Source organism: Rhagoletis pomonella, unplaced genomic scaffold, assembly GCF_013731165.1.
Source record: "Rhagoletis pomonella isolate Grant_MI unplaced genomic scaffold, Rhpom_1.0 Rhpom_scaffold_00012, whole genome shotgun sequence".
Taxonomy (NCBI): domain Eukaryota; kingdom Metazoa; phylum Arthropoda; class Insecta; order Diptera; family Tephritidae; genus Rhagoletis; species Rhagoletis pomonella.
The window spans coordinates 9534559-9548312 of NW_023458566.1; the positions used below are offsets into that span (position 1 = coordinate 9534559).

At 40.4% G+C, this 13754-nt stretch overlaps 3 protein-coding genes across 3 annotated transcripts in view; 2 read left to right on the plus strand and 1 right to left on the minus strand.

Moving 5' to 3' along the window:
* LOC118747827 overlaps nt 1-4380 on the plus strand; it is a gene marked incomplete in the record, with an annotated part of 114643 nt that extends 110263 nt beyond the window's left edge. Inside the window, 6 exon segments of the mRNA XM_036482003.1 lie at nt 436-689; nt 883-1935; nt 1994-2195; nt 2258-3249; nt 3318-3522; nt 3586-4380. Coding sequence (XP_036337896.1) covers nt 436-689; nt 883-1935; nt 1994-2195; nt 2258-3249; nt 3318-3522; nt 3586-3749 — 2870 coding nt within the window.
* Nucleotides 4381-7473: 3093 nt separating this feature from the next.
* On the plus strand, nt 7474-10223 carry LOC118747831 (TOX high mobility group box family member 4). Its single transcript, XM_036482008.1, has 2 exons — nt 7474-7781; nt 8697-10223. The coding sequence occupies exons 1-2, from the start codon at nt 7599-7601 to the stop codon at nt 9555-9557; spliced, it is 1044 nt and encodes a 347-aa protein (XP_036337901.1). The 5' UTR covers nt 7474-7598; the 3' UTR covers nt 9558-10223.
* A 1285-nt stretch (nt 10224-11508) lies between these two features.
* Nucleotides 11509-13754, minus strand: part of LOC118747577 (serine-rich adhesin for platelets) — a 124919-nt gene continuing 122673 nt past the window's right edge. Inside the window, exons 5-6 of the mRNA XM_036481628.1 lie at nt 12276-13747; nt 11509-11957 (exon numbers count right to left, since the gene is read on the minus strand). Coding sequence (XP_036337521.1) covers nt 12322-13747 — 1426 coding nt within the window. The 3' untranslated portion in view covers nt 11509-11957; nt 12276-12321. The remainder of the gene's footprint in view (nt 11958-12275; nt 13748-13754) is intronic.

Consider the following 13754-nt stretch of genomic DNA (forward strand, 5'->3'; position numbering starts at 1 on the left):
CAGCCAGAGTGAAAGCAATTGCAATACATTGCGCACGCTGCCGCGTAAGCGTCGACCACGTGCTGTCGGTGAAGTTTACATTACTTGTCCAGCCAGTCAGTTGTATCTGAATAGCACCATTAGCGAGCATAATGACATCAGTGAACCTATATATCAAAATACAGTGGCAGAAGCTGAGCAGGAAGCGATCAGGCGGAGAGATCGTTGCGGTCGCCTTTCGTTTGTGCGCGCCACCGCCGTTGATGAGGCGCGCTGTGCAGATGGCGCGCGTCAAACGATGACTGTGAGCACCTTTATAGGTTGGTTCCACAAATGAGGTTTATGCTACAAATAAGAAAATAAAATTTTAATTTTTTAGGATTGTCTAATAATATACTTTTTAACAAAATCAGCATAACGTTTTTTTTTTTTATTTCTTTCTCTTCTTTCATGCAGATGACTCCGATCACTATTATGAGACACTGTCGCCTTTGGGAAATAAACGCCACTCCACGCTGCCAGCGCAAGGCTCGAATAACCAACTGCGGTTCAGTCAAGACTTACCCTATCTGGCGAAGAATGGCTCGCAGCGTGGTAAACAATACTCGGCTTCCATGCATGGTCTGGGCACTTTAGCGACATCCGACGATTACGACTCCTTCGACACGGATACCGATGATATCTATGAGGTGGATGAGAATACAAAGAATGTGAGTAGACACAATTATATGTGTGAACTCCATGAATTATGCACAAGGACAGTATCAGCAGCGTACCCGCTACTCTCCTAACTTTGTTGTATCACTTGCCTAAAAACTTGTTTTTTCAATTCCAGTAAAATTCCTCCACTGTCACTATTTCTTTGCTCTATAACTAATCCGTCGTTTTTCTCTTCCCCAACAGCATGACAGCGGCGTGGATATACGCAATGTGAAACTTCCTGATCCACCCCCTGCCACAAATCAAGTATACGCCATTGTACGCAAGCTCAAGAATTTCATCTCTAGTAAGAAGTCCACGGGCGCACATTCTAAGTACGGCGACAGTCAGCAAAAGCTCTACGAAAACTCCACCCAATTCTATGTGAGTGGTAATATTTATGAAAATACACCAAAGACTAAATCCAAGACACAAAAAGATGTAAAAAAGACGACCACACCCTCACAAGATCAAGATCTATATGAAAACACCGAGTTCCATAGTCCACCCGCGATCGCCGCAGAGGGCAAACAGCTTAGCGCTTCGGAAAAACATTTAAATAGTCCAACGGATGTCAGAGCCGACACGTCTAACACCAGCACCACATTGCGTTCCAAGTCCAAGTCGGTTAAGAGTTTCAAGTCACGTTTGCGAAAAAGTCTAGTCGGTTCCACTTTTGATATGAAAAATTTATCGACGTTGGCGCCTACACGTAGCACATTTTACATTGAAGATCCCACCTACGGTGGTTCGGGCGAGTTAGATTCAGGTTTTTCTGAGAAAGCCTCGTCCGGAGATCTTCCCACGGCACCCATAATACCTACACCCGATTCACAAAAATTCTCTACGGTTGCGCGTAAGGCGAAAAAGGAGGCGAAGACGTCTAACTCACAGCGGCGGCGCACCACGATTGGTATACGTCCGCAGGATCCACCACCGCCGCCACCCGTCGCTTCTTCGACCACGTCTTGGTATGCCGAGTGTGGCGTCTTCAAAAATGGCACAACCGGTATGCTGCAGGAGTCGGAGATTTCGTTGAACGATAGTAAGACGAGTCAGAGTGGTTCCTCGATTTTCAATGGAAATTCTTGGTACACCGAAGCGGGTTTGTATCAGACCAGTGGCGTATCTGTGGCCAGCTCGAGCGGCAGTTCAGGTGTTTCAACTGGAAATGAAGGCACGCTAGGCGATGATCTGCCACACAGCATGTTCCAGAATGAGCCGCTCTATCAGATCTACAGCGCCGCTAAACTGGAGGTAAGTTGGTTGAATAAGCCTACCATTTTTGTATTAAAATATCAATCGCTATTTGCAGTCTATAACGCGCGACATGGAGGGACATGACAGCTCGACGGATGGTTATGAGGAGATCGGGCAGAATGGCACGACTAGCGATGCGCGCGCGAGTATTCAAAAACATCAACGACCCAGCGCTTTCCAGCTAATCGAGCCAAAGAACGGGCCATCACGTACGTTATGGAGCGAGATACCGGAGGTTATCAGTTCGTGTATTTTGGGTGAGTGATGTATTACTATTTGTGCATTCAATGAAGCTAACTAACTTCATTGCCATTCGCAGCCACTTTGACGCCGCGTGAGCGCAGCCTGCAGGAGGCGAAATTCGAAATTATCACCTCCGAAGCGAGTTATCTGAAATCGCTGAACCTGCTGCGTAGTCATTTTATGAATCATCCTATCTTTCGCGACACAAATGTGGTGAGCGCGCGTGATCGCAAAGCTTTGTTTGCCTACATTGTGCCCGTGCATGAATGCTCCGAGAAACTGCTCACTGCAATGGAATCCTGTTGGCAAGATAACATTATGCTCATCGGTTTGAGTAGACGCATCTTCGCCGTCGCTGAAAAATATTTCCATGTGTACATCTCATTTTGCGAACACCAAGGTCGTATGGATAGAACATTGCGACGACTGAAGGAGAGTCGCGGCATTTTTGCGCAAAATCTGCATCTCCTTGAAACGAGTCCAACCTGCTGTGGCCTAAATCTGCATTCTTTTCTTATGCTGCCAATGCAACGTATCACCCGTCTTCCGCTACTCATTGACGCCGTTTTCAGCAAAGTCAGCCCCAACGATGACGAATACGAAAACTGGAAGATGACGCTAGCCATTATGAATAAGATTGTGACACAGTGCAATGAAGCCGCTAATCGCTGTGAGCAGGCGTACGAGATCGAACGTATAGCGCGACAGCTGGAATTTCCTTCAACGATACGCGCATTAGCTATAGCGCCAATGGGTATACCTGCATCCGGTTCAAAGCCACGGTTCCTAGTGAAGCGTGGTGAGTTGACGCATTTCATTTGGCGTGGGGACGATATTAAACTTACGTTTGGCAAAAAGTTCTCCAAAGTGGCAATATATGCCTTCCTCTTCTCCGATCTGCTCGTACTAACGAAGCGCAAAGGCGAGGAACAATTCGCAGTCTTCGACTATTGCCCACGCAACATGTTGACCATCTCCTCCGGTGATCTGCGGGACATTAGCCAGACGCACAAAAATCTAATACTGATGACCTTGCTGGAGAATCACGAACGCAAGACTGTGGAGCTAGTAAGTCGCTGACGCCAGAGCATTAAAATCATTAATTGCATATAAACCTTTTTGTGTGTGTTCGACAGGTCCTTTCTTGCCCATCAGTTTCCGAACAGGAACGTTGGTTGCAAGCAGTTCGACCACCCGAGCCAGAGACGCCTGGCGAAAAGCTTTACGCGCCCTGGGATTGTCCGCAGGTGATAACGAAGCACGCATACGAGACGAGAGAACCAGACGCGCTGAGCCTGGAGGTGGGTGATGTGGTGAATGTGACGCGGAAATTGCCAGACGGTAAGTGGGAATGGAATTATAGTTAATCTAATGAATTTATTTTTAACGGTTTCCCCTTTCTAGGCTGGTATCAGGGTGAGCGCATACGCGATGGCGTTATCGGTTGGTTCCCAGGCAGTTATACGGAAGAGGTGAATTCAGCGCATGTGCGCGCACGCAATTTGAAGCAACGCCAACGGCTGCTCACATTCACAGCCACATATCTCGAGTCGCAGAAGCGCAAGTAGGTGATCAATTTTTGTGAAGATACTACATATAGTTAGGATAGTATCTCAAGGCGTTCGTCGTGGTCATAAATTGGTTTTAACAAAACTGGGCGTGCAAAGGATGTTTTTGTGCCTTTTAAATTTATATATATATACATTTATTAGAAAATATTTTTTACGTATATTTAAGGGTTAAAGTTGTAACATACATATGCAAGTATGACTTTAACCAATAATATGAAAATAATGGACCAAATTTCGTTGTCTAAAAATTCTATAAAATATTTATTAAAAAATGTGATAAAAATATGAATACGCCTATGAAAGTGTACATAAAAGTTGGTTGTTATGAGAAAAATTATTATTTTTATTTTATTAGGTAAGATGAAAAAGTAAATTTTGGTGAATATAACTTGTAACGGAATATCTAGTGCGTTAAATTGAACGTTTTAAATACTTTGTTAAAAATATCTTTAATCCGATAGAAATTAATGTAGATACTATAAATTATTATTAATTAAATTTATAGGAGGATAAGCCTAACTCTAAGAACTTGATTTAAAATCTTACATGACTATTGAGTAATATATATAAATAAATCTCCACATCTTCATGATATGTGTATGTATGTAACTAAATACGTTTAAACATAGATACGCTTTTTTTCTTCTTTCTGTAGAATATGAATTTACTGGGCATTTTTGGCAACTGCTTTTCAACTCACCCCGGTCTTTCGAAAGACAAGAGTCTTACGTGAGGCCATTGTCAATTCTGGCAACTATATATCTTGAAAGATTTTTTCTGCCTTTCGGAAGATCTGCTAACGAGAAGGTCTTAACGTTTTTCTGTTTGTCTTTTACCAATAAGAAAATTAAATTAAAAAATCGTAAAAGAAAAAATATATATATTTTGTTTTTAGAAAAAAATTTTTAAATAAAAAAAATTTTATTTAAAAAGGTATGTACATATGTACAAATAATTTAAAAAAGAAAATATAAATGAAATAAGCTCCTAGAATTTTCTAAAAAATAAACAGCCTCATTTCGTAAGTCGTAAATTACGCTAAATTGTACGACTCGACAACATTGGCATTGTCTACTGTCGTGCTGAAATAAGTACCGAAGAAAATCGTCGAAAACTATGCAGTGCTGCCAAGTTTTCCCATTTTAATACACTTGTCGAGTCGAAATTTTAGACAATGACATGAAATTTTATATACGGTTCGACTCTCGAAAAACGACTTGCATTGGACACAACTCTCGCAATGAGGCTGAAAATTTTCTTTTTGAAATAATACATTCTAAAAATTTGGCGAAAACTAAATAAAAAATAAATAAAATAAAAGATAAAAAAATTAAATAATTCTTCAAAAATTATATAACATTAAAAAAATATATTCTTCTTAAAAAAATTTTTAATTAAAATAAAATTAAATTTAAAAAATATATGTACATATATAAATAAATTAAAAAAGAAAATATAAACGAAATAAGCTCCTAGAAATGAACTGAAATTAAAAAAGTAATTTTCTAATAAATAAAATTTTCTTTTTGAAATAATATAGTGTAAAAATTAAACGAAAATTAAATAACAAAAAAAAAATAGAAATAAAAACTAAATAATTCCTCAAAAATTATATAAAATTTAAAAATATATATTTCTTTTTAAAACAAAATGTCTAAATTTAAATAATTACAAAAATAAAAACAAATTTTCTAAAATTAAATCACACTAAAAAAACTTAAAAAAATAAATAAATTAAAAAAAAAGAAAAATAAAATAAATTTCTAAACACAAAAAATTTAAATGAATGATTCTGCGGAAGACTTACGGGCCTTTGCGCGTTGGCAACAGCTAGTACCCCTGATGAAGGAACGGTAAGCCATTCTTACGCCAACCGTTTCTACGTACTGGAAGGATTCGGGTTTTACCCGACCAATCGCGGAAAAACAATATAACCCTGTTCAGATCAGTGAAATCTCCCAATAGTTATTCGTCCATAGGGCAACACCTAGCAGCAAGGCTGCTCTGCAACCCCGAACTAGAAACTTATTTCCGCTGCATATGCCGGAGAAAACTATGCCCAAACTCTAGTTTAGTTAAGTTCAACACCTGCAACGGATGGAGTTACTTAAAGACTTGCTCAGGTCTTAGAACACATAGGGAGAGGACCGAATCATCTGTGGCCCCATGTGGCTCAAGCCATACAGCAAATTCTGCCTCCAAACACCCAAGTTCCTCCACGGCTCACCGGAGCACACCCGACCAACATGACTCCAATACCCCCACACCCCAAAGCAGCTCTAACTTATCACGATCAGTCTCCCAAGGCACATGAAGATACTACACTTCAATTGCAACGGACTGCAGGTCAAGGTCGAGAAGGTTGAGCTGCGCCGGCTACAGTGTGCAACATCGCAATCGCCAGAGAGGTAATGGTAAAGGTTTAGCAAATTTATCACTGCTGTTGCTGCCAATTTATTTCCGCTGGATTTATTGCGGAAACCCGGCCAAATTTCCCAGCTGAAGCGGCTATTCTACCAGAAGAGCGTACCCACCTTCGTTAGGTCGATCCCGGCCAAGCATCTGGCATCTCAAATCGGAGATGCGGCAACTGGTAAACCAACACAAGAGAAAAAAGTGAGGCGTACCTGAAGACTTGAAATTTAGCCTCTGGGGCTAGAAAGTTTGGTCCACCATAAGGTCATTGTCCAACCCACGACACGAGACGATAAAGTGGAAATATCTTTCGATAACCGGGTTCGTCGGACCCGAAGCGATGTGCAAGCTATTTAAGCCGGAAGTTTACGCTGCATCATGCGGTACACAAAGCCAAACGTCGAGTGGTCAGAAGGCTGCTCAAACCCGAAACACATACTCCCTCCCGCTTCCTCGAAAAATTGGATTCAGTGGGAGTAGACTACCTCACAAAGGTCCTCAATGGTACTCTTTATCATTCCCGAAGTGTGGAAAATAGAGAGACTCGTATAGGCCTATAACTCTTATTTCCCCGGGAGCGAAGACCCTACAGGCCTTGATACTCACCTACTTTACGTATCACCTGCCCCCCCGCCGAGGCACCAGCATGGCTTCCGTAAAAAGCACAGCACATCCACAGCACTTAACGCCATAAACTCTCGGATAACAGTGCCCTTAACAGAACTAGCCTCTGGAGAACAATTCTGATAGCGCTGGATCTGTCAAATGTGTTTGACACCGCCAGCCACTCCATGCTACTAAAAGAGAGTGAGGCTTCTGCTGTCCCACAGGAACTCAAACGGTGGTCTGCGAATTATCTGAGTGGTCGACATTCGTCAGTTATTTTTCAAGATAAAATGACGAGGCCATGAAAAAAGATAAAATGACGAGGCCATGAAAAATGAATTAAAGGTTTCCAGAGAGAGGTGTCCTTTCCCCGGTCTGTTTAATTTTTACATTTCGAACCACCAATACCTCATACACATGCTGACAATTGCTCCATAATGGCGTCCGACAATGAAATTGATGACGAGTGACTCTCACCCCTATGAAATCCTCGGAAACATTTTTCATCACCTGGGCGGAAGTGGTCAGAGTACAACTGGGGGTTCATGTCATGTAAATGTACATTTACGATCTTTGTACATTTACGTTCTTTGCGTAAAATTTTCGACACGGCAGCGCACTTAACTTTTGAGCAATATGGCAAGGCTGCCAGCTGTCAAATTTAGCTGTCAGCCATTTTCCACATTTCCACATTTGTCTGTTTTTTCTGATGTCCATTGAAAAATATATATCTTCGGATCCAAGGCATTGTTCATGTATATTTGTTGCTTTGTTAAAAAATAAACAATTAACATAGCAACGATAATCAGCGCAAGACGGGAGAGAATGAATGCGCAGTTCCATACACCATCATTCGGAGACGAGATAGTATTTGATTTGCCAGACAGCGAAACCGATTGCAGAACTACTTGTGCTAGCGTTCAAGGTGGTGCAGGAAGTTCCACCGTGCCAAATAAATCCACACATCAACAACAGAAAGCAGGAGTTTTTCCGCCGCAGCCGTTAGAGGTGTGTATTTAATTGAATATACATATGTATGTATACCTTGTGCAGTAAAAACGTATAAAATCTTACCACAATGTGACGAAGGAATTGCTTAGCGAGGAGCTTAAAAACAGCGCCACGGCAAATGTATTTTTTTGATTATAAATTGTTAAAATCACAGCAGACGGCGTTGTGCAAATTATAACTAATATGCCTTGCTCAGGTATAATTCAGCAACATGTGCATTATAAAATACCGACAGGACCGAATTAAACTACGAGTGCAAACACAATGCACCTACTATTTTAATTGAAATGTAATACGAATTAGGTAATTATTGCTATAAGCGCATACATAACAATTTATATGTACGTACACAACGTTAAAGCATTCGATTACAATGGATAATCAATTGTACTTTAAAATCAATGAGACTTAGGTGGAGCCTAAGGTGTGAGGGGACAGAATATTTTAGGTAGTAGGCTCCCAATGTTTCTACATCCAATTGCCATACATCCATTGTGCATAACATTAATATTGAAGTCGATTTTTAATATATATGTTTATTAGCTATTAGCCGGCGCGGAAACCGCATGACGATTATATCCAATTGCAATTATATACATACATATGTGTAGCACACGCATTAGTTTTACAGCTCTGCATATGTGTATATACATATGTGTGGGGACTGGGGCCTTATCGCAAATCAGTTTTTATTGAAATGACGCTGTCATAGCGCTGTGGCCGACACATTGTGTTTAATATTAGTTTGCTTAGCAAGAGGGCATTTGCGTTGACAATAGTCAGTCTAAATAGCAGATGAAGAAGCTTTTAGTGAGTGTATCAGCTAGTAAAGGGAATACTAAAATACTTATTTTGATTCCGAATTGAACACTGCTTTATTTTTATTTTTTTATCTTTATTGCTATTTTCCAGTCAAAGAGAATTCGCAACATGGATGTGTCTACGGACGAGTACCACAGCGCCAATGATGAATCTTTCGCGAATACTGCGTATGCAGTATCTCCCCCGAAAAGCGCTCAACCCACACCAACAGCCACACTTGCAGCACGCAAGCAGCTAACCCCAACTGCGACAAACGCCAATGAGCCCGCCAAACCGCTATCGGCATATGGACTCTTCTTTCGCGACACTGTAAGCGCAATAAAACAACAAAATCCAAACTGTACTTTTCAGGAGCTATCAAGAATCGTATTGTCAATGTGGGAGGCACTGGATGCTAGCCATAAGAATGTGTACAGCAAGAAACATGAAGCAGCTATGAATGAGTATATAAAACAAATGCGCATATATCAGCAGCAGCAGGAGGAACAGCAACAACAGCAGCAACAGCAACAGCAACTGCAACAGCAACAATTGACTACAAGTGTAAATGCAACACCGACGCCCGCTCTGCAGACCAAACCGGCTGTCTTTACAATTTCGCGTTTCAATACGGATGGCAATAGTAATGCAAATTACAACAATGTTACAACCAATAACGACGTAGTGGCAAATGCAACTCAGCCACAGTTGCAGGCTCAAGCACCGACACAAATCGCCACCAATACCGCCACTAGCACCACAACCACAGCTAATGCACCAACGCAGCCCCAAATACAATTGCTTAGTGATGCTGGTGCAGTGCAAAAATGTACCCGTGAGAACTGTAATAAACGCGCTATTATAAATCCCGATTGGGAAGATGAATATTGTAGTAATGAGTGCGTTGTAATTCACTGTCGCAATGTGTTCAATGCCTGGGTACAGTCGAATTTGGAATCACGAAAGCAATAACAGCGGGCCTATTGGGGAGGGGCTGCTGGTGCTGGTAAAAAATAAGGCATGCACACATTGGGCGGCTTTTGTTTATGTGTTAGCAGCTTTTAGGGGGAGGCGGTTTATGCTACGATGGTGGTTGAAATATTTGTGTCATATTTAGTATATGAATGAGCAATATGCATTTCCGCCTACAACAGCATTGTTTACATACACTATTGCTGTGTTTATCAGTCATTAAGCTTGCACAGACATTGTTGAGCTCATAAGAAACTTATACGATAACATATTTGAAGCAGCGGCGAAAGCGAAATGAATAACCACAATGTACACTGTTGGTCGTACTGCGTATTTCGAAATACGACAAGATACTTGGAATCAGATTTTTACGCGTGTTGAAGTCAGCTGAAAACGGGCTATAAGTTGAGCATACGTGCTCTATATTTTCATTTAAAATTTTTACCCATATATTTAAACTAAACTTAGGTTATCAGGCAGGTTCTGCAATTCACTTCCCGAGAGAATTTCGAACCCCATTAAATTTTAATTCAAAGTGAGAATTGTAGAACCTGCCTGTATTATTGCTATAGCGCACTATTTTTTTTTTTTATTAACGGTACTTACAAGCAATCTGTAACATCTCGTGAGCATAATTGAAATAAAAAAACGAATGTTAATATGTAATTTGTTATTTTAAAGTTTTATTAATACATTTCATGTTTTTCTTGCAATATTTGTATTTCATTGAAAAAAGCAAAAACATTTTATGTTATTAATTTTAATATTAATGTACATACATATATTTCATAGCATAATACAAGTAACGTACACACATATAAATTTGTGAAATTCTTAATTTTCGCTATTCTGCAGCCAGCCAATATATCAATATCCTTGCACATAGATTCAATTGTGAATCAACTGACATATTCAAAAAAAAAAAAAAAAAAGCGTTCAAATAAGTTCAGAAACTCAATAAAAATATAATATCTAACTGCTTAAAACTAAAATTCCATGTTTTGCTGTACTTTGTAAAATTAAGTCATTCTCGCAGTATCCGTGTAAAAAATTATGTTGAGCTTACGAAGATAAGTGCTTTTACATATACGTATGTACATACATATATGCTGATGTACATATACGTATGTACGCATATGCTTTGGGAGTGAGTATAAAACCCAATGCATTTAATATTATACAAGATGCAGATACAGATTATAAACTAGATTAGAGGTAAACACACATAATTCAATGTAAATACGAGTATACTATGCGTTTAAATGCTTAAAAAAGCCATATTGCATTCGAAATAAATGAAGATCATCAATATTTCAAAAAAAAAAAACTGTTTGTATTTCAACAAAATCGAATTGCATTGATGTAAAATGTAAAATGCCAAGTACATATGCATTTGTTCACATATTTTACGCTATCAAAATATATGTATTTGCTATTACTTTTCAACACCACTTGCATTGCATGAACTAATTTAAACAGCTTTAAGCGTTTCTTTATTTTTCGTGGCACAAACAAATTGGGTAAATAAAACAAGAATTGCACGCTATGAGCAAAAATTTAATAATTATTTTTGGTATTTAGAAGACTTGTTTGTTGAAGAAGTAAGCGCAGCGGTAGGCAAAAAAAAAAGAGAGTTGTTGCTTACGCTTAAATTAAAGAACTTAAAGCATACATTTAAGTGGCTTGTATGTATGCATACTATATATTGGACTGCCCTTTCTACAAAAAAGAAACGAAGCATTTATTTGTAAATAATATCACGAAAGTACGCATTCAATCTATACTTCTAAAACATGCTTTTCGAACGGTCGATATTTGCTTTTGATTTTCGACAAAATCTACGGGGGCATAGACTGCAATCAAGTGCCTATATTCTTTAGAAAACATTTTTAATTTTCTAAATTTTCATGCTAACCGCTGTGTTTACTCAGCTATTTGCATTTTATTTTTCAAAGGGACTTTTTGCACGAGGAGGAGGAATTTTTGCAGCGGCAAACGCTACTATGTATTTATATGATTATTTTTTTTTGTATTGTAAATAACGCGTTTTGTTTGCAACAAACTACTATTTTTTATGTTTATATGTATATGTACGTAGATAGTATGCCATGTGTGTATGCCTGTATATGGATATTTTTTTCTTTGCTATTCGCGCCTACAACTGTTTACTGCTTTGATTTAATTACTGTTTCGAGGTTCATCTACTAAAATTTGAGATTATTGACAATTATAGTTTTTTCTTTAATTTCGTTATTAACGATTTTCAATGTTGCATCTGTCCATTAACAGTCATTTTACTTTCTTATTGACTAGAGTGGTTATTTCGCTCAAAGCTTTCAGAGTCCGGAAGTATCCTCCATCAAGTTTTTGTTGCAGCAATATCCTCCCTCTTGTGGTGAGCTGGGAAATGAGATTAAATTTTGTTGATAAGTTTTTATTGATATGTGGCATTGCCTAACATAGTATAGCTTAACATGACTGAACGTAACAAAAAATAATATAGCATAGCATAAAGAAGTGCTTAAGTTGACTTAAAGAAAAAAATATGAAATGGAAAGATTTTTAATTACTTATTTTTAATCACTACACCAAATAGCATTTTGTGATACTTCTGTGTCTAATTTAAGAAATAAACTTGTTTAAGCTAAATTTTATAGAAACTCACAAAGTCGGACTTAAGCACTTTTTTTTAACATTTCCAGTTAGGAAATCTCCCACCTTAATGCTGGTTAAGTTCTCGCTGAATTGCACTCCTCTCCTCCCTCTACTCAATAATTTGCAATTCGTTGATATCCATATCGGAAGTCTCCTTACAAAAAGTACTCGAACGCTCCAATTTCGTTTCGACACGTGGCTGCTGCTGCTGCTCAATGGCTTGTTGCGATGGTGGTGATGTCGGCTTGACGACACCGTTGCCACCGCCACCGCCGCGACCAGTCGCTGACGTGGACGTATCGATGAACAATTCGATTTTCTGCTTGACCGCATGCGCTGCCTTCAACACACCATTGGTGGCGTTAATGATTTTATTTTTATTATTCAAATTTACCATCTGATTTGCACTATTGTTGTTGCTATGGTTTTTGTTGCTCACTTGTATGTGATTTGTGGATTTCTTTAGTTGCAGCGAGTTGGGCCGGCGTGTGGGTATATTGGAAGGCAGCGAATTGCGTATGTAGTTGGCATTTGCCGTCGCTGTGACGGCGGTGTGTGAAGCGGAACGCATTGGTCCGGTGTGCTGATGGTGGTTGTTTTGTTGTTGTTGTTGTTTTTGTTGGTTTTTGGTGGGTGCGGGGACGGCGTTTGTATTGTTGCTCCGTTCATCACCGGAGCTATTGGCGGCTTGTTGCAACTGTTGTAATTTGTTTTTCTCGGCGCGCCGAGCGAGTATCTCACGCGATTTGGCTGACAGGAAGCTGTGACGCGCGCCACCACTTCCCTGTTGTGCGCTAGCTGTGCCCTGTGCCGACGTTTGGCCCGGCATCGATATCGAACGATTCTTGAACATATCGCGCGATGAGTGTGTGGATGATACAGAGGACAGACGACTAGCCGCTGATTTGGTTGTAGTCACCGATGATGGGCTCGAACCGGTTGATTTTATATTTTGCTGTTGCAAATGCTTTGGGGGCTTGTTGCCGATGCTGGCGGCACGAGCCGACTTTACAATGCCATTGGGCGCTTTGCCGTTTTGCAACTTGCCACCGACAGCTGCCAACTGTTTGCCGCTGTTTCCAATGAGCGGATTCGAACGCGACAGCTTGTTTACGCTAGCGAGCGACTCCTGCGAGATCGCCTTATTCGTAATCACTGAACTTTTCATGCTGTCCGCAAGCGAATCACCGCCACGATCCGAAAAACGGTCAGCATTGTCGGTGGTTTTGAGACGCATATTACGGCCGCGCCGCGATGGCGACGCCAAGCTGTCAAGCGACATGTTAATGGATTTCCGTCCAATCTGGTTGGCAGTCTTACGCGCTGCCGGACTGGAAGTGCGCGAACTATCACTGGATGAGATCTGGCGGCCTTTGCCCTTGCCGGTGGCCGGTATGCTGGAACTGGTGGCGCTACGCACTGGACCGCCGCCAAAGCCGGCTGGTGCGTGTACTTTGCGCGGCTCCAAGTAGCGCGGTCGTACATCAGACAAGCGCGGCGCTGCTTTCTTGTTGGAATCGCTCTTCGTTTCAGCGCTTGTGG